The sequence below is a fragment of the Schistocerca cancellata genome, chromosome 8 (assembly GCF_023864275.1).
Source record: "Schistocerca cancellata isolate TAMUIC-IGC-003103 chromosome 8, iqSchCanc2.1, whole genome shotgun sequence".
Taxonomy (NCBI): Eukaryota; Metazoa; Arthropoda; class Insecta; order Orthoptera; family Acrididae; genus Schistocerca; species Schistocerca cancellata.
In genome coordinates, this window is record NC_064633.1 from 413,902,104 (window position 1) to 413,923,919 (window position 21,816).

The 21,816-nt window shown below is 47.9% G+C and overlaps 1 protein-coding gene across 2 annotated transcripts in view; it reads left to right on the top strand.

The window, feature by feature from the left end:
- Positions 1–15,323: 15,323 nt before the first annotated feature.
- The window catches only part of LOC126095301 (ubinuclein-2), a 381,847-nt gene continuing 375,354 nt past the window's right edge, over positions 15,324–21,816 (top strand). For both annotated transcript variants that reach the window (XM_049910091.1, XM_049910092.1), the window contains exon 1: positions 15,324–15,573. In XM_049910091.1, the coding sequence (XP_049766048.1) occupies positions 15,409–15,573 (165 nt within the window). In that variant the 5' untranslated portion in view covers positions 15,324–15,408. The remainder of the gene's footprint in view (positions 15,574–21,816) is intronic.

Below are 21,816 nucleotides of genomic sequence, written 5' to 3' on the forward strand. Positions count from 1 at the left end.
TTGAAGACATGGAGTATTGCTGAGCCTACAGGACTGTTGGCTAAACAGCCTTATGGTACTCTTGTTCCAAGCATGCCATTTGTTTTGACTATGAGAAGGAAGAAGAAATTAAATGCTGATGAGTACCTCTTTTTATGGGCGAAAGTTGGCAATGGCAATTGTAAAATAAAGATCAATGGTGACTGTATGATTTATTATAGACAATAAAGTGTGTTCTGTCCTTTCCTTGCATGGGGAGCATGTAGCTCTGGTATCAGGAGTGTGGTTCTTGAATTGTCAGGTGGCTCAGCAGAATGGGTACATAACAACTCCACCGCACTGGATTGGCTACCGTTTTGGCTTTGAAGAACATATGAAAGTCTATGCAGTTATTATGTGCAGATGATCTTTAACATTGCAAGCAGTAGGCACTATTTAATATGTAAATTGAAGGGGATCACTGCTGTCAGCTACAGTGGGACATTATGCAGAATCAGCAGTGACCAGCAAAAGGAGTACCAAACCTTGATTCGAGCCAGAATCACCTGCTTACCAGGCAGGTGTGTTAACCACTTCCATCCAGGACACACTGTTATTGCAACTGTGTAGACTATCTCAGCACGTCTAACAGCCGATTCACTTTCTCACTGAGTGCCACATTACCACAGTACCTGTCCATTACACTCACTGTTTGCTACTCTAAGATTACCACAGGTCAGATATATTTGTGCATCAGCACTGAAGAAAGTGGATCCATTGAGCAGCTAGGCATATCAATTATATGCATGCATGGTGTCTGTTCTTTTGGACATGTCTGAACAATAAGGTCCAATAAAAATCCTTGGGTAACATATGAGACTTTGATTTTAATTAATGAAAAGTGAAAGTTTAAAAATGCAACAAATGAAGGAGGCAAAAAGGAACAAAGACGATTAAAAATGAAATTGATAGAAACTGCAAAATGACTAAACATGACTGGCTAGAGGAAAAATACTAAGCTGTAGAAACAAGCATGACTATGGGAAGGGTAGATGGGATTTATAGGAAAATTAAAGAGACTTTTGGAGAAAAGAGAAGTAAATGGAAGAATATCAAGAGCTCATACAGCAAGCAGTTGCAAGCAAAAATTGGCTATACAAGAGAAATGAACTTGAAGGCAATATTATTGAAACGGATGAGCACACAGATGAAGGCGAGATGAGAGAAGAATTTAGCAGAGAACTGAAAGGCCTATTTGAAACAAAGTACTTGGAGTAGATAACATTCTTTCAGAACTACCGAGATCCTTGGATGAATATACCACGACAAAATTATTCCTCCTGGTGTGCAAGGTTTATAAGACAGTCAAAATACCTCCAAATTTCAATAACAGTTTAATAATTCCATTCTGATAGTTGTGAATATTACTGAACCATCATTTTAAAAAGACTTGGATGCAAAATATTTTCAGAAACATGGAAAGACTAGTATAAGTTAACCTTAGAGGAGGTCAGATTCCATTACAGAGAACTATAGGAACATCTGCGGCAATATTGTCTCTGTGACATTTCTTACAAGATAGACCAAGAAAAGACAACACTGCACTTATAGCATTTGTAAATTCAGAAAAAGTTTTCAACAGAAGTGATTGGAATACAATCTTTGAAATTTGGAAGGTAACAGGAATAAAATACAGAGAGTAAAAAGTCAACTACAAGTTTTAGAGAAACCATATTGTAGTTATAAGAGTCAAAGGCTCTGAAATGGAAGAATTAGAGAAATCATATTGCAGTTATAAGAGTCAAAGGCTCTGAAATGGAAGAAGTGGTTGAAAAGAATGTGAGACATAGTTGTAGCCTATCCCCTTAGTAAGGGAAACCATTGAGAATTTTGGAAAGGAAATCAAGCATCAGGGACCAACAATAAAAGCTTCAAGATTTGCAAATGGCATTGGGATTCTGTCCGGAAGAGCAGTTGAGCTGAATGACTAGTATATTGAAAAGTAATTATGTGATGAATATCAGCAAAGGTAACACAAGTCTGCCTAATGGAATGCAGTCAAACTACATTCAGGTAATGCTAAGTCAATCAGATTTGCAAATGAGACACTAAAATCAGTAGATGAATTTTGCTGTTTGAGCAGTACAATAACTGATGATAGCAGAAGTACAGATGATATAAAATATAGACTGGCAATAGAAAAAAAAATATTTTTGATAAAGTGAAATTTGCTAACACTAAACATAACGTTAAATCTTAGGATGTATTTTCCAATGACATTTGTCTGTAATGTAGCCTTTTACTGAAATGAAACATGGACAATAAACAGTTCAGACAAAAGAGAATAGAAGCTTTTGAAATATGGTGCTGCAGAAGAATGCTGAAGATTAGATCAGTAGATTGTGTAATTAATGATGAGGTACTGAATCAAAGTAAGGTGAAAAGAAATTGATGGATCGATTTTTGTGCCTCATAAATATGAAAATTCGTGTAGTGTAAAGTGTGTTAAGTGCTGTAATTCAACTTTTAAGTGTGTAATCTGTGTTGGAATAAATGTGGATGTTGCTGCAGGGTGGTCAAAGAGGGATTGGTATGTGCGATCTGTAGGTTAGAATTTCATATGGATGCCTGCAGTGGGGAACTGAATGGGAAACTCAACAAGACTCTCACATGGAACTTTAGGCTCTGCAAAACAAACTAGAGGATTGCTGAACCAGAAGGCAAACATTTGCACCATTCAGGCTGAATTATAACACATTAAATTTTAACTAGATACTTTGTATGGGGAAAAAGAGTGAGGGAACTGGACAAAGATAACAAGCAATGGCCAAAATTAGCATGGCTCTTCAACTCCACCTACATCTGAGCTTACAGCATTGAATAAATTTGACTTGTTACCTGAAGCAGGAGGAGAAAAGCCTCACCCAGCACTAGGTGACAATATAATGCAGTACACTTCTAGCACAGAAACTCAGTGCATGTCAGTAATAAAAGACAGTAGGAAGAAAAGAGTCTTGCTGCTACGTAGTAGTCATGGGAGGGGTATAGACCAGATGGTACAGGACAGATTAGGAACAGGGCACCAAATGAACCAAATGCTAGCATAAAATTTAATCTATTCCATGAAATCAAGCAATGGAAGCAATATCAATAATGTAGGGAAAGACAATTTGCCACTAACCCGAACTTCTCTCTCACTGGTGACCCTGACTTGTAACGTCTTCCGTTTTCACCGTTTTACTGAGTCTGTGACCTCCGTGTCGGTTATTTTCACATGTATTACATTGACACAGCATTCGAACAATGACTTCGGCCGAGAGCATAACGCCGGATTTTGTGATTGACATGCATCGTGTTGTGGGCAATGTACACCCATCAGGACTGCAACACGATGCCTCTCACTCGACGATTATGCCGATTTTGCCGGACGTTTTCGAGCCTGCAACAATAAGTGAGATTAGGAGTGTGCATGACTCCGGCTATCAAACGCCTTTGTTCCCACCACATGTGCCCTCCCTCATCAACTGTGCAGTTACCTCTTACGGATCTCCGTGCAGTGCGGGACCAATGCCGATGCATCACTGCTCTATTTCACCAGCCACTGCCTACCTGACAAGTCTCAGGTTCAGGCTCATCGTCCTGCGGCCGGACGCGGCCGGGGCTGCACTGTGCCGACCGTTCCACTCGCTCTGGGAAACTGTAAACAAGTTACTGGGACGTCACCAGCTCCGCTGTACGGTCACGCCCCCTCCTGCAACCGAGCCTGCTACGGCCACCGAACCTCTGCCACCACCACTGGCAACGAACATTCCGCAGGAAATGCAACCGCACTACCCATACTGTTACTTCCACACACAGTTTGGTGAGGCAGCACAGAACTGCAGACCACCCTGCTACTTCCCAAATGCCAATCACAGGTAGGTCCGGGGGCTGCCTCCAACATGACAGGCACCCCCCAGTGCTCCATTATGTCCAGAATGACCGGATAATTGCGAACGACTTTACATTAAGGACATTTTGTTGGGGTACCTTTTCCTAGTGGACACAGGCACTGATGTTTCACTGCTGCCTACGTCCTTAACATCGTCAAACATCCACCCTCATCATACTTCACTGCAGGCTGTGAATTCAACTAAACTACAATGCTCGGGTTCAACTTCCCACGTCGTCTCACTCTCTGCAAACTGCAAACTTGAGTGGACTTTTTTAGTGTGCGAAATTGACGAACCTATACTAGGCACTGACTTCTTGTGACACCACAAACTTTCACTGGACCTATGTGAAACACCGTCTTTCATCACCCGTCCAAGACTCCCTTCCCCTGTGCTCCATCGAGCAAACCCCCCCGTGACACATCGGTCCGGGCTCATCTCATCCGTGCATGCTCGTCTCTGTCGACGACGATGCAAGAAACAACACACAAGTGCCTTGTTGAGCTTGAAAACGTCGCTCGCCTATGCAAGGAAAACTTTGAGCTCTCCCTCCGGCTCCACAAAACTTAGCTCCAGCTCTCCGATGCAGCAAAGGAATTACAGACACTACAGCAAGCACAAAGCAAGGTCAGTAAGTGCGCCGAATCTGCTTGCAGTCCCAGCAATCGAGCTTCCGTGTGTTTACCTCCAGCTACCCCTTGCAACTGTGCTATCAAGACTGCCATAACATGTACTGACAGCTCTGCAGGGCCACACCCTCCTAACATGGCAGGGTTTGACACTCGGCCGGACACAAGTGCGCATGCGCGATGAGTGTCAAGAGTTCCCGAACTGATGGCTCCTAACCTGCCCCTCGTGGACAGCACCTCAAACTATGCAACTTCGGCTCCTGTGCGCCACCGTGCGCCCGCCACTGACAACACAAACAGTGCACTCGCGCAAGTGTTTTGCCCGCAACCGTGCTGCCACAAGCCGCGCCCTTGGACAATGGACTCACTAATGGCCCACGAGCTCTACCGAGCTCACCCGACCATGGTACCACTGCTTCGGGCCGCTGGCCATCGTGTCGCTTTGACTACGGGGCCACTCTGCTGCCTCAGCTCCCATCAAATCAGCCAAGTGGCTCCAAACACCAGGACCACACCTCGCCTGCCCCGCCCGCCACACATTGCAAACAAACTGCCCCCCGCGCCGCCGGCAACATTTCCGTCATCACCAATGGCACAGTTCACAAGCTTCGCCTCACTCCAGGTCCCCTGATCTCCAGTAAACCACGTCGACTTTGTCCCGAGCACCTTTCTGACCTTAAAAATCAGATTTCTGAATTACTAAGCTCCGGCGTCATTGAACCCTCTGCCAGTAGCTAGTCTACACCCATACAAATGACGCCCAAGAAAAATGGGTCCTAGTGCATGTGCGGAGACTACCATCGACTAAACACACGAACAATTATGGACACCTACCCCATACCCAACATTGCCGACTTTACTAGTTCCCTCGCAGGAGCAACCACGTTCTCTGTCATTGATTGCAAACAGGCCTACCACCAGATCCCCATGGCACCTGAAGACATCGAGAAGACAGCAATCACCACCCCGATCGGGTTATTTCAATTTCGATTCATGCCCTTCGGTCTGAAAAACACAACCCAGACCTGGTAACACCTCACCAATGAAGTACTATTCGACCTAAAATTCTGCTTTGCATTTCTTGATGACATTCTTGTGGTCAGCTCCCCCGTCAAGGACAACATTTGACATGTGCAAACGGTTATGAACACTCTCACGGCAGCAGGCATCGAGACCAACCACGACAAATTGCAGCTACATCAACCCGCTGTCACTTTTCTTGGTTTTCGGGTCTCTGCTGACGGCATTTCACCGCCCCCTGAGAGAGTACATACAATACTAAACCTACCCAGACCTTCGTCATTCAAAGAGCTCCGGCGCGTTCTGGGGACGGTTAATTATTATCGCCGACATCTATCTTGAGCTGCGGTGATTCAGGCTCCACTGACGGACGCCTTGGCAGGCACCAACACTTCTGGATCTTGGCCCGTTCCATGGACCCTGCTATGACTGACTCTTTCACTGCCCTCAAAAATCTTCTTGCCGTTCCATGAACCCTCTATGACTGACTCTTTCACTGCCCTCAAAAATCTTCTTGCCGAGGCCTGCACCATTGCGCATCCTCATCCCAATGCACAGCTTTTCATCACCACAGACATGAGTGATACTGCCATCGGCACTGTCCTTAGCCAGACAATCGATGGCCAAACTTTGCCTCTGCAGTTCCTCTCACGCAAGCTCACCAATGCACAACAGAAATATTCCGCATTTGACAGGGAGGTTCTCGTGGTCTACGAAGTGATCAAGCATTTTAAGACTGATGTTGAGGGACGCCCTTTGTATGTTTTAACGGACCACAAACCCCTGGCTGCGGCTATTACAAACCTGCCAGCTAAACCGCCTCCTTGCCGCTTCAGATACATGGACTTCATATCTCAGTTCACCACCAATGTCAGACACCTAAAGGGTGCTGATAATATAGTTGCTGATTTCTTTTCACGAGTCGATGCTGTCTGTTCGCTGTTAGACCTCTCTGAACTGCCTAACCACCAACCCGCCGACGAGGAAACACAAAACCTGATTTCAGACTCTACGTCTTCACTACACTTCGTCCGCACCTCCTTCCCTGGCATTTCTTCTGAGATCTGGTGCGACGACAGTATGGGCACGTTATGCCCCCTCATCCCTACCACGCTCCATCAAGCTGTCTTCAATGCATTGCATAATTTAGCCCACTGTAGTGTTCGTGCATCTGCCCGCCTCATAGTGGAGCACTTTGTGTGGAGAAATGTCAACAAGGACTGCCAGCAATGGGCATGCTCCTGCGTCGTGTGCTAACGCTGCAAAGTACACAAGCACACTTCACCCCCCCCCCTCCCCTGGCGCCTTTTCGGTCCCTCCTGGGCGTTTCCAACATATTCATATTGACATTGTCGGCCCTCTCCCCTCCTCTAACAGCTTTCGTTATGTTCTCTCGTCTATCGACCGAACAACTCGCTGGGTTGAGGCTGTCCCCCTCCCCAATATTACGGCAGAAACTGTTGCTCGAGCTTTCGTCGAGTCATGGGTATTGCGTTTTGGATGTCCAGCTATCATCACGACTGACCGGGGCAGACAATTTGAGTTTGCCCTGTTCAACGAGATTTGTAACATCTGCGGTATCTGGCACATCCATACCACATCATATCACCCGCAAAGTAACAGGCTAGTTGAGCACTGGCACCACACTTTCAAGGCCGCTCTTCGATGCCACGACTCTCTATGGATGGAGGCCCTTCCTCTTGTGCTACTTGGCATTCATGTGATTTATAAAGAAGACCTGAAAGGCACAATAGCCGAGTTCGTATATGGCCAGAACATTGTTCCCGAACTTGTGAGCCCTTCCGTTTCTCTCCCTCAGTCTGACTTACCTTCCTTCGTGGACCGCGTCAGATGCCACTTCATCAACCTCCATATCCCTCCACCCGCCAGCCACTCCTGCCCTAAGGTTCACGTCCCGAAATCTCTGGACAACTGCGAGTATGCCATGCTCCGAGATGACACTGTCCGTGCTCCCCTCCAACCTCCATATACTGGCCCATACCGAGTTCTCCAGCGCTCAGCCAACACCTATGACGTCCAGATGAAAGATTCAGCTGTTAGAGTCTCTCTCGACAGACTTAAACTTGCTCATGTTGAACCTTCTTCTACCCCCCTTCAGGCCACGACCACACCACTCACTGTCGCGGCTCACGACGCTCCGACCACTCCTTCCACGCCGGACTTACACACTCAGTCAAGTGACTTCCAGCTCCAATCGTCGAGCTCTCCTCTGACCTCGCCCTCTACTCCGGTCTCACGAACTCCATCGAGTGACCACATGCTCCCCACGTTGAGCTTACCTATGATCATGCCCTCGCCGCCGGGCCCTTCGCTGGTCCCTTCGACCTCTCCACCATTGCCTGCCTTGCCCTGTCGAGGTTTCTCATGCCCCCGCCCCATCTTGAACGAGCCCTCAGCCCTCGCTTGAGGTGTTTGTGCCTGTCCCCCTGGACATAACCCATGACATCTCAATAATACTGCGCGATTATACACTGTTTGTCGTGTTTTTTTCTTCATCCAGTGCTCATGACACAACCTCCACCATTCCCTGCCACCTGGTGAAATGTGTTTCCCTCACACCCGACGTCGACCTGGACATGCTTCGTGTGTTTGCCATGCCCACAGGAGACATCGTCGTCGCTCCGTTCCACTCGCAAGCCACCAGCCTACCTGTCGCTGCATGACCAGCACGCCCAGTACGACGCCCAGCGCGCTTCAACGACTTCCAGGATAGGTGGCCAATAGAGATGGGGGATCCGCTCCTGAACTGATTCATAGAGTTGAATCTTTCAAAGGAGTGAACAACCAGTGATTCAGAAAAAAAGAACGGTAGCTCGAAACGTTTCCCACAGCAGAGAGAGAGAGAGAGAGAGAGAGAGAGAGAGAGAGAGAGAGAGAGAGAGAGAGACGGAGCATATCAGCGGCGCCTCTACTGGTCAGAGCACAATGCACGCCACACAACACAGCCGGCGCTGGCCTCTGCCCTGCTTCTACCTTGGCTGCCTGCATTGTGCAGTGCCCCATTGGATTTTGTGTTTCACATATGCCGTGCCGTCTCTGTGTGTCCTCTGCCGCGTGCAGTGTCTGGCGCAGCTTAACTTAGCTTCGCACTCTGTCGGCGATCGTTTCAGTTGCGCGTCCTGCCCTCTGGGCAGTTGATGCGAGCAACAGGACAGAGAGCCTCCTAGCGGAGAACATAAGAACTACTTGCAACAACCTGCTCGCAAGAGAATGGACGATTTGTCTCGGAGCGGGTGACTGGTGGCCGTTCACCGCTCCCCCCACCCTCGGAACTCGCCCGCTCAACGGTCACCCCACCGTTCTCGACTCTAGCCAGAGCATTGAGCAAAGCAACTCAGGTGTCACTCTGGTCTCTGCGGTCTTAGCTCACGCAGTAATACAGCTCGCGGCTCGACCTGCTTGACTCAGCGCTTCTGCATTGGAGTTCGTCTCTACTGGATACTGTTCTTCGTAGTAATACTGCTATGTATATTACATTATTATGTTATGTATACATCATTTGTTTTTATTTTATTTTTATTTGTTTAAACTGATCAGATTAGGTTCCTGACGACTCCTCGTGCTATAGGATTTTTATTATGGACACTCGAATTTACGCTTTAATTACGAGCGAACTGATAAACGTATCGCAAAATGCGATACACCAATATTTTCCTTGTTTTATTCTGCGTAAGGCTATATGCAGCACTTTAGTCTTACAGTCAAATTTATATATTTTTTTTCTTATTCTGGTACGGATTTTGCGATTTTAGGTGTCTTCGGAAGGAAGCGTTCACTTTAAAAATATATGGCTTGCGATGTATTTGTACGAGGTTAATGAAATTTTAATACATTATAGCCAAATATATTGTTAATGTAAATCTCAAGTTACAACATTTTCCGATCACCCAAAAAACCACGATAGTGCAAAATAAATCAATAATCAAAAACTTTGTCATATCGTGGAAATTTCAATAAACAATACAAAATTCTTACTCATTATCTGTGTTACTTCAAAATAGGATCAAATAAGATCAAAATACAGGTATAGTATTGGAATAAACCAAGTTTAAAGGGCAAATTGCCTTCCATTTATTTTCTATTGTGATTGAGTGGTGAGTCATGAAAAAGAGCTAGTTCATTTCAGGGAGTGAACAGTCCTGATCCAATCTCTGAAAAGAACAGTTTTGCCCATCTCTAGTGGCCAAACCACCCTTCACGACATCTACCCACACAGCTCCCCGATGATGCTGTCGAGCTGACCGTGGTCCAGCTCCCGCGGACCACTCCTGCTGACGCCATAGTCACCCCCTCCACCCCCCCCCCCCCCCAGCCTCTCATGAGTACTCCGTACTGTGGGGGGGGGGGGGGGGGGCGCGCAATGTGGGCCCAATGAAATTGACACCAACATCGATGCATCCATCTTTGAACTAAGCTAAGATTATCTTTGGCCTGTTCCGCCATGTTCAGTTCCTTATGAGCCTTGCTTGTGCTTGGGTGAATAAATGAACTATTGCAAAATGGGGGTTGTTTGGTATAACTAAGCTGAACTTCTCCCTCAAATGTATCACCAACCTCCCTTCTGAAATTAAGAAAATTATATCTTCTCTCAAAAATAAGAACTCATCTGATTTTGATGGTATTTTCAATAGAGTGCTAAAGAGTTGTTCCCACATAATATTCCCTGTCTTGTCTGAAGTATGTACTGTATCACTAACTCAAGGCATTTTTCCAGAGAGACTGAAACATGCCATTGTCAAACCCCTATTTAAGAAAGGTGATAGGAGTGATGTCAGTTACTACTGACCTGTTTCACTGCTGATATTACTTTCAAAAATTCTTACGAAGGTGGTGCAGTCTAGAATAGTATCTCACAAGAGCAACAATAATGTCCTCAGCAAGTCACCATTTGGTTTTGAGAATAATTGCTCTTCTGAGAATGCCATTTACATGTTCAACCACTACATTTTACAAGCATTAGATAATAAAATAGCACTGGTTATTATTTTCTGTGACCTATCTAGGGCATTTGACTGCATGAATCACAGTATTCTCCTGCATAAATTGATCTTTTATGGGACAGATCGTATAGCCAAGCAATAGACAATGTCATGTATAATCAAAACAATGCAGAGACTTGTACTAGGTAATATAACTAATGTAGTCCAGAAAATTTATTCTGGTTAAGTAATCAGATATGGGGTCCTCCAACGCCCAATCTTAGAACCACTACTCTTCTTCATATATGTAAATGATCCTCTGTCTAATATACAATGACACTAGTATTGTAATCAATCCAAGCACACATACAGAAACAGAAGAAATGGCAAACAGTATCATTCAAAGTACCATTGACTGGTTTTCTGTGAATGGTCTCACCCTCACTTTTGAAAAGTCACAACACATTAAGTTCTGCACATCTATGGGTACTACACCAGCGATAATTGAAATCCATGCTGAGGAAATAATAAATAGGGTGAAAACTTCAAAATTCTTAGGAGCTCTTGCTGTTAAGAATTTAAACTGGAAAAAGTGCAATTTGGAACTCCTAAAACAACTTAATTCAACCACATTTGCACTTAAGAGTCATTGCAAATCTAAGGGAGACACCTAAATAACTTTATCCTACACATAAATATTTCTCCTGTGAAAGGTAGATATACAAACATGGCACGGCCATGGGAACTGCATGGCACCCCCTCCTCCTTCCACCCTCACGCTATCTTATGTATGGGCCATCTACAGAAAACATTCCTAGCCTCCCAAATTGCAAACCCCTGGTCTGGTTCAGGTTCAGTGATAGTATCTCATCATCTTGACTCAGGGCCAAGACACCCTATCCTCATTCCTTCACAACCTCAACACCTTCTCTCCTGACCTCCTGGAAGTTGACCACCCTTTTCTAATGGTTTCATCCACACGTCTGTCCACATTAAACCCACCAAGGACAAACATTACCTGAATTTTGACAACTGTTACACATCAAAAATTCCTTCCATTCAGCCTGGCCACCTGGGGACAGCGTATATGCAGTGACAAGAACTCCCTTTCCCAGTATGCTGTAGGTCCCACCACGGCCTTCGCGGACAAGCACTATTCCCTTGACCTAGTCCGCAACAATTTCTCTATGCCATTTCCCCACACACTCAAATCCTCCCACTGCCCCTAAAAGCCAGCTTCGAAGGAGTGCCTCCTTTGCCACCCAACATCATCCTGAAATGGGACAACTGAACCACGTCTTTTTTCAGGGCTTTGATTATCTATCATCATGTCCTGAAATGAGGGATATCCTACCCAAGAACCTTCCCATCCCTCCAAATGTGGCGTTCCATTGCCCACCCAACCTCCACAACATCCTAGTCCACCCCTATGCCACTCCCAATTGTAACCCCTTGCAACATTGATCATGCACCTCTGGAAGACCCAGGTGGAAGACCTGCCCAATTCACGCACTCAGCACTTCCTATTATATTCTTGTCACAGGCCACCTGTGAAAGCAACCATGTCATATACCAGCTCTGCTGCAATCACTGCATCGGAATGAATGGCCACCAGCAAATTGTGGCCAAGAGCAAAGTAGATTACCATGTGGCACAAGCTACAGCTGAACATAAGGTGCTTGATTTCAATGGCTGCTTCACAACCCAGGCCATCTGGATCCTCTCCTGCACTGCCAGCTTTTCTGTACTGAGCAGATGGGAGTTATCCTTACAACACATTCTCCCCTCCTGAAATTATCCTGGCCTCAACCTACGGTAACCTGCTCTTCCCACACCCTCCACCCAACAGTTTCCACTCCCTCTGTCCCTATCACTTCCTCCCCTTTCATGTACCCTTACCCTCACCCGTCCTCTGCCAATGCACCCACCTGTCTAATCCCGTTCCCTGCTCCTCTCCTTTTCCACTCCCCATTCTCCTTCCATCTCCCAACAATGTACCTGGCAGTCTTCCCAGACCACTAGCCAGTCCCTGTATGCCCCACCAAAACCCTATCCTTTTCCTAATGTTGTTGATATTGCAAACTAGAGTTTCTATTGTTTGACTCATAAATGTTCAGATGTAGCCATATTTACAAATTAATTTGAAACATGAATTTAAAATGACTCATTCTACATCATTACGATTTATCGTGAAAAATGATCCACGGAACATGAAACTAACTACCTAGGGCACATCATAGAATTACAATTTCGTAAATGAGGAAAGTGTGGGAGTAATTATGTAGAGATGAAGAAGCTTGCGCAATATAGACCAGTATAGATGGCTACACCCAACCAGTATTCTGAATGAAGACCACAGTAACAACAGCTGAAGAGTGGTCTAGGAGTGGGCAAAATAGGAAATTTGCACAGTGTGAAAACTTGTTTCATCCAACAGTAAATGAATACTATCACATATTTTATTCAGTGATGCATTTGTTTTGCTTATACAGGGTGAACCAGAACTTCACCAACAAACATTCTCAGGTTTTTCAGGAATACCTCTGGAATATTTTGGTATAAGGGATCTCAGTCTTTAGCAGCTCATTACAAAGTTACTAGTTATAGCCATCCCTTTGTTTGCACTGTTGCTTTATTTAGAACCGCTTGTACTTGATTTGCAGGGTTTCCTGAAAAATTTTCTTCATCTGAGGAATATGTCTTGCTGCTTCCGTTTAGCTCATGTTTTATTTATATCTGCTGTTTTTTATTTGACAGGCATAAGCTGAACCATCTAAATGCAGTACTTCTAATGTGATATACGTGGCCCTCCTTTTAAGTTTACTTTGACTGCTCCCCCTTCCTAAGTATAGAGATCACTATGACAATTTTTAGTCAGGAAACGTGCATTGCCTTATGACGAGAGTGGAATGTCATCAATTCTTGAAAGCATTTTCTTAAAAGTTGTTGCAATACAAATTATTTCATCTGGAACTGTTTAAAAAATATGGACTGAGGACAGAGAAAAATTTGCTTGTTTTGTACTCTGTTTACGGTATCCTCAATCTTCAATCAGCATAATTGATTGACTATTCATACATTATAACAGATGTTTACATACAGTTGTTAAAACAATTAAAATGTAGAACTGAATGAAAAGTCCAATAATTCTCAATAGCTGTATTTACTGACGTTGATTAGAGACTCACATAACTGGTTTGCAATTTTTAAGTTGCATCTCCTGGTGCGTATAGTACTATTTCCCGTACGGTAAGTCTCCCCTGACCTGCAGCTCTGGGTGACTTTCCCGAAATCTACACCTTTTCCTAGACCTTTCCAGTCTTTTTCCTTCAACCCTCTTCCTTCCCGTTCAACCCTTCTGCCTGGAGGAGGAGCCACTGGCTCCTAAAGCTTGCCAATTACAATAGTCTTTTACATGTGTGTTCTGCCGCCACTTGGTGAGTAGATCTATCTAATTAAATAATTTTGTCAATTATTGACTGTTTTTGCTTTTATACTATGTCATATGGTATAGGAAGCCATTACAGAATGCTGAAGGACTGTCAAATCTTTGTTAAAACCACAATTAACTGTCATCACTTGACCGATTAAAATATGTTCCTGTGGGCATATTGCAACAAACAGACTATGCTTGTAGAATCTGCATAGTACTGCCAGAAAAATTAGCAATCTGTTGTGGATTAGGAGATCTCATGTTGCACTGGTTCTGTGTGATATCTTCCTTTTGAAGGGACACTTTACTTGGTTCATTCCTTATTATGTTCAGGGTTCCTTGACTTTTATTTATTGACTTAGGCCTTTTAATCTTATTGCCCTCTTACTACTGTAAGTTAAGGACAGGTGTGGTGTGTCCCAAGACTTAAATGCGGGTTGTTACAGTGTTGCCCATATTCTCTCTCTCTCTCTCTCTCTCTCTCTCTCTCTCTCTCTCTGTGTGTGTGTGTGTGTGTGTGTGTGTGTGTGTGTGTGTGTGTGTGTGTGTGTGTGTGTGTGTGTGATGAACGTTACTATTTTCTATTTATGGAACTATGATTCAACGAGTGTGACTTGAATACTTATTAATTTCCCTAGGGCTCTATAGTTTTTATGTTTAGTACAGGTACATTTAATTGCAAATAATGCGTACAAAGTCACTCTGGGATTACCATATTCTTAAAAACGGCACGGATACCTGAACAAATAACATGCGTTACATATGATTGGAAATTGATGTTGGCGGAAAACATACGGTACGTATATTGTTAAGGAGTTGTACTAGCGAGGAAGTGCCCCACACTTAACTTACCGCAGGTTATTTCCAACACCAAACTGTCGTGTTTATAACAACCAATATCAAATTCTGTATTGTTTGCAGTATTAGCTTTGTGAATCGCGACTGCCATAAAATAAGAAATATGTGATTATTTTCTAAGGGAGATGTGCAGCATATTTTTATCAGTATTAATACAACTAATTTTCCCTTTCTTACAAGTTAATAGGAAAACTTATTAATACGCTAAGACACTAATAATATTTTTATTCGTACATTACTATACGTGACACAGAAATCAACTGCAATTATAAAATCGCTCATTTGTGAAATCGTCTGCTACTGTCAACTTGCTGATGATTAGGTTATCGCAACGCATTAGCTACACTACTGCCATTTTTTGAAACAAGGGGAATTCTCCGCAGGGAACAGGTTATCTTAAATGATTCAATAATGAACGCTGTAACCTTGCAACTTTGTTAAAACGCAAAATTTGTGTCATGTGCCTACTGCTATGGCTAGTTTTACCCATAATGCAACGTAATGTTTACTGCGCACCATACTACCGCGCACATTTTAACAGTTGAGTACAAGATGGCGTTGTGCTTGCATGTTGTTTAAATATGTTGGCGTTAAACTGGAGATACTTCTGTCCGCGATGCCGCTATAGCTAGTGTATAATGTCAGAACAGAAACAGGGTACTTTGACGTCTATCGGTACTAATAAAAAGGAGAAAAAAGTGAAAGAAGTTTCCAAAACAGTACGTTTCACTATTACACTTGGGGAGTCGACGGAAGAAGCATGTCCTGAGTTCAACTACAGGGATTTGCTCCGTTCCGCAGAGGTGAGTTATCACTGAAAATGGTCGTGTTCCTCGAAGCCAAGACGTCAGAGTGATGATGTGTCCTTGCTATTATCTAAAATGAGGTGTTAGGCAAATTTGTTGTCATTCTTTTTTATAAAACTATAGTTTTCTGACGTGAAGGTGTGATGCCATCTCATGTAGTATGCGTCTGTTCGGCCTTCTTTTGAGAGGATGATATGTCGCCTGCTGTTCGTAATAATACACTACGAATGCTCTGGCGACCAGACGCCATATTTGAAAGGAATAGGAAAGTTTACGCTTTAATAATAGATAAAGAAAAGTGACACCAGGAGAGGTGTCATTGGGACTTCGCGTTTTCAGCATTTAGTGTAATTCTTAATGCAGTAAAGATTGACAGCCTCTGCTTCCTGTTGTTTAAGAAAACTGAATCTATAATTTAGTGTTTTTGGTAATAATCTGCAACGTACATCGATCTGATTTTACACCAGCTGCGAGAATGGCGTTGCGTTTCAGTTTGAGGCTGAAAGTAATGGATTCATAGAAAAATACTATTATTGACGAGAGATTTGCATAGAAATAAAATTACATTAATGCTAATTGAAATATGTGCCTGTTGTTAAGTAAGCGGCAGTCGCAGTAGGAATTTGAGAATGTCCAAAAATTCGTACGAGTTTGAAGCAATACTAGTGGCATTTGAATCAAAAGGAAAAGAGAGTAAAAACTTAATTTGCGAAATCAAGATATAATGAAACCAAAATGTCAAGACGCGGTAAAGTTGTATGTAAACATTGTCGTGAATATTTTTGTTTACATGTTGTGGGAATACAGTGCGAAAAATTTAACTTTCTGATTGCTCCGGAAATAAGTTGAAATATAATCAAACTTAATAATTGCCTTATTGGAATAGTGTATGGTAGAGCCTTTGTTTCTTTACACCTTATATCGAGGTGTGTAATGCTTTTACAGCCAGGTACCAGCCGGGAACGTAAGAGACCGAACGTTTCAAGTACAGAATTAAAATGAAGAAAAAGTTATTTTTGGCGAAATATGTTTTAAGAGCATATGCTACGGATAAAAAATTGGAAGGGTGCGCGTAGGACGAACGTAATTGGCGTATCAGGAAAGAATAGCATGTAAGTGAAACTCCTGTACTCGAAAGTGGGCGTGATCACAGGAAAAAACAAAACAAGCTGTGATCATTGTATATTTTTACGAATCGATTATTTACATTATTAGAGATGCGGTTGGAAGTCGCGGAGGCTAGGGAATGGCATTGAGACGAAGTGCCCTACGAAGAAATGGATGCGCGAGCGCATGTGAGCGACGGTGAACCACTGAAACCAGATGCTGTGTTCTAGTTGTCTGTCCGGCATAGTAGTCAGCAATCGCAAAGTGTAGTACCAGAGGCAGACATATTTGAGTTATCAGGCTGTTGATGGAGGAGCAAAACTGATTCAAATTATTGTTGTAGGGACATGCTGTCACCCATTTTGGACTTCCTTAAAGGCACGCACGACGGAAAGGCGCTATTATAAGCTAATATAGTGTTAGCTGTGCCGTCATGGTATACAAATTTTAAGAACGAGGGTTACTGGATTAATTTCTTTACGAGAATTGACGAGAGGTAAAGGCGATAAATGTATTAGCTGCCTGAAAGGTTTTTTTAGGATGTGGAGTCGAGTAGCTTTCAAAAATGCTCATTGCCAAATATATGGGTAGGAACTGTAGCAACTGAGAGTTATTTTCATATGTAGGCCTATCGCAAAAACAATATTTCAGCCTAGACGAACTGTACGAGAAGGATCAGTCTTCGCAGTAATCGTCGAGAATGTTCAATACCATTTAATTCTTCAGTTCCGCATACGTTTATTATTTAGTAGCAGTGGTTTCAAAAATGTCATTTAATTTTTCGGCCACAACAATAACGGAGAAAAGGCGCGTGATGATGGAGTATAACTTATTGTTGATAGTGTGACCGTATAATTTTTGTATTGTTGAGACAGCGAAAGGCAAATTAGGAAAGCGGGTTGATGCTCATTTCGTTTGATGCTCATTTCGTTTGTTTATAGCACAACAGTTTAAGTTCTTGTCTATTATGATATGACACTGGATAAATAAACCACCATAGCTTTCTTCAACCGTTGTTGTCAACTAGAAATTGTGCAAATTTCTATTGATCTGATGTGAGAAAAAAATTGACATGTATACATGAAGCTGTGGAATAATTGGAAAACAATACTTATATATTCTTGTTGCGTTATAGCTTCCACAATTATGTGAGTCCAAACATAAAAAACGACATGAGAAGAGAATTGTAAATGCACCAATTAAAATATTTCAGTATTTGATGGCACTCATATTTTTTGTAATGTAGCATTCTTATATATTTTAGGAAACCATTCTTTTGTTTCAAAACACTTGATTGTAGATTGATGATTCCATTACCCTTGTCTCTGGCTCTCTAAATCTGTTATACTTAATTCCACATCCATCCATCCCTTTCCAATACTCCCTTTCCCTCTTCATAGTGTGTGGGGAAAAGTGCCAGCACAAAGAAATCTTCAGAAGACAAAAACACAGACATGGTGATGTAGGCGATGATCTTATTAAAGACCTGTGCAAATGTTGGTATCTCACAATCTACACTGTTTATCCGTGTAACACTTCCCGTCATTACCAGTGCCCCTCTCCCTGCCTGTACCCACTCCCCACCTTTTAACTGTCTCCCCCACATTTATCTGTAGATCCTACCCCTTTCTTTTCCCTTTTATAAAACCTCCCCTATCTCTCTCCCTACTCCACCGCTCTCTCCACTCCCCCCTCCCACCCTTGTGCACATTTCTCAACACCCTCTTTACCTGTTTCTCTACCATAACATTCATATGTCTCTCCCCTGCCCCCTTAATCCACCTCTCTTATCCCTCCCCACAACTATATTCATCTCACCTCCTCAGCCTACATTCCTTTATCCTCTCCCCACACCAATGTCCTCTTTCTCCCGCCGCCTTCATTCGCCACACCCTAACCCACCCTGCCGCCATTGTCACTCTCTTCCTCTCCTGCCATTTCACACAACCTCCATGCTGCCGCCTCTCACTCCCCCATCCCCCATGCTGCCACCCCTCATTATAACCCCCCCCCCACGTCCTACATCATACTCTATTCGCCATCTCCTCTCACTCCCCCATCCCCAAACCCTTGCACATGCTGCTGCTCCTGCCACTTCTGCCTACCCTCACCCCTGCCACAATCTACCTCCCCTCACCCTATTCACTTCCACCACCACCTGCCCCCATCCGCTTCTCCTTCACCCACCTCTCCTGCCAGAATTCCCCCCTCCACATGCGTCTTCTGCTAACAAGGATCCTCACTTCACTCCCACCCTCCATCTGTCTCAACCCTCATACCTGCCTATTTTAATCCATCTATTCCTAGGTCTCTCTCTCTCTCTCTCTCTCTCTCTCTCTCTCTCTCTCTCTCTCTCTCTCTCTCTCTCTCTCTCTCTCTCTCTCTCTCGTGTGTGTGTGTGTGTGTGTGTGTGTGTGTGTGTGTAAAAGAAAACCACCTTTAATATTCCCCCCCCCCCCTCAATTGCCTTCATCACGCTCTCGCTCTCACCCTTATCCCCTTTAACCACACATCAAACTCACAGCCTTCATCCCTCAGTGCAGTTGAACTCCATTTCATCCACTTCCCACTAACCTCTTCACATAAAGTCCCAATCTCCTATTCTCACCCTCCTCCGTTACTTCCCTTCCTGTCCCCCAGCCTCGAATTCCTCCAGTTCCCCTTCCTCCATTTCCTCCGACTGCCCCTTTCCGCCATGCCTCCAATTCTCATTCGCCCACTTTGGGCCCCTCTGTCCCCGGCTCCCGCCCCCCTTCGCGCCCCTCTGTCCCCGGCTCCCGCCCCCCTTCGCGCCCCTCTGTCCCCGGCTCCCGCCCCCCTTCGCGCCCCTCTGTCCCCGGCTCCCGCCCCCCTTCGCGCCCCTCTGTCCCCGGCTCCCGCCCCCCTTCGCGCCCCTCTGTCCCCGGCTCCCGCCCCCCTTCGCGCCCCTCTGTCCCCGGCTCCCGCCCCCCTTCGCGCCCCTCTGTCCCCGGCTCCCGCCCCCCTTCGCGCCCCTCTGTCCCCGGCTCCCGCCCCCCTTCGCGCCCCTCTGTCCCCGGCTCCCTCCCCCCTTCGCGCCCCTCTGTCCCCGGCTCCCTCCCCCCTTCGCGCCCCTCTGTCCCCGGCTCCCTCCCCCCTTCGCGCCCCTCTGTCCCCGGCTCCCGCGCCCCTCTGTCCCCGGCTCCCGCGCCCCTCTCTGTCCCCGGCTCCCGCGCCCCTCTCTGTCCCCGGCTCCCGCGCCCCTCTCTGTCCCCGGCTCCCGCGCCCCTCTCTGTCCCCGGCTCCCGCGCCCCTCTCTGTCCCCGGCTCCCGCGCCCCTCTCTGTCCCCGGCTCCCGCGCCCCTCTCTGTCCCCGGCTCCCGCGCCCCTCTCTGTCCCCGGCTCCCGCGCCCCTCTCTGTCCCCGGCTCCCGCGCCCCTCTCTGTCCCCGGCTCCCGCGCCCCTCTCTGTCCCCGGCTCCCGCGCCCCTCTCTGTCCCCGGCTCCCGCGCCCCTCTCTGTCCCCGGCTCCCGCGCCCCTCTCTGTCCCCGGCTCCCGCGCCCCTCTCTGTCCCCGGCTCCCGCGCCCCTCTCTGTCCCCGGCTCCCGCGCCCCTCTCTGTCCCCGGCTCCCGCGCCCCTCTCTGTCCCCGGCTCCCGCGCCCCTCTCTGTCCCCGGCTCCCGCGCCCCTCTCTGTCCCCGGCTCCCGCGCCCCTCTCTGTCCCCGGCTCCCGCGCCCCTCTCTGTCCCCGGCTCCCGCGCCCCTCTCTGTCCCCGGCTCCCGCGCCCCTCTCTGTCCCCGGCTCCCGCGCCCCTCTCTGTCCCCGGCTCCCGCGCCCCTCTCTGTCCCCGGCTCCCGCGCCCCTCTCTGTCCCCGGCTCCCGCGCCCCTCTCTGTCCCCGGCTCCCGCGCCCCTCTCTGTCCCCGGCTCCCGCGCCCCTCTCTGTCCCCGGCTCCCGCGCCCCTCTCTGTCCCCGGCTCCCGCGCCCCTCTCTGTCCCCGGCTCCCGCGCCCCTCTCTGTCCCCGGCTCCCGCGCCCCTCTCTGTCCCCGGCTCCCGCGCCCCTCTCTGTCCCCGGCTCCCGCGCCCCTCTCTGTCCCCGGCTCCCGCGCCCCTCTCTGTCCCCGGCTCCCGCGCCCCTCTCTGTCCCCGGCTCCCGCGCCCCTCTCTGTCCCCGGCTCCCGCGCCCCTCTCTGTCCCCGGCTCCCGCGCCCCTCTCTGTCCCCGGCTCCCGCGCCCCTCTCTGTCCCCGGCTCCCGCGCCCCTCTCTGTCCCCGGCTCCCGCGCCCCTCTCTGTCCCCGGCTCCCGCGCCCCTCTCTGTCCCCGGCTCCCGCGCCCCTCTCTGTCCCCGGCTCCCGCGCCCCTCTCTGTCCCCGGCTCCCGCGCCCCTCTCTGTCCCCGGCTCCCGCGCCCCTCTCTGTCCCCGGCTCCCGCGCCCCTCTCTGTCCCCGGCTCCCGCGCCCCTCTCTGTCCCCGGCTCCCGCGCCCCTCTCTGTCCCCGGCTCCCGCGCCCCTCTCTGTCCCCGGCTCCCGCGCCCCTCTCTGTCCCCGGCTCCCGCGCCCCTCTCTGTCCCCGGCTCCCGCGCCCCTCTCTGTCCCCGGCTCCCGCGCCCCTCTCTGTCCCCGGCTCCCGCGCCCCTCTCTGTCCCCGGCTCCCGCGCCCCTCTCTGTCCCCGGCTCCCGCGCCCCTCTCTGTCCCCGGCTCCCGCGCCCCTCTCTGTCCCCGGCTCCCGCGCCCCTCTCTGTCCCCGGCTCCCGCGCCCCCCTCTGTCCCCGGCTCCCGCGCCCCCCTCTGTCCCCGGCTCCCGCGCCCCCCTCTGTCCCCGGCTCCCGCGCCCCCCTCTGTCCCCGGCTCCCGCGCCCCCCTCTGTCCCCGGCTCCCGCGCCCCCCTCTGTCCCCGGCTCCCGCGCCCCCCTCTGTCCCCGGCTCCCGCGCCCCCCTCTGTCCCCGGCTCCCGCGCCCCCCTCTGTCCCCGGCTCCCGCGCCCCCCTCTGTCCCCGGCTCCCGCGCCCCCCTCTGTCCCCGGCTCCCGCGCCCCCCTCTGTCCCCGGCTCCCGCGCCCCCCTCTGTCCCCGGCTCCCGCGCCCCCCTCTGTCCCCGGCTCCCGCGCCCCCCTCTGTCCCCGGCTCCCGCGCCCCCCTCTGTCCCCGGCTCCCGCGCCCCCCTCTGTCCCC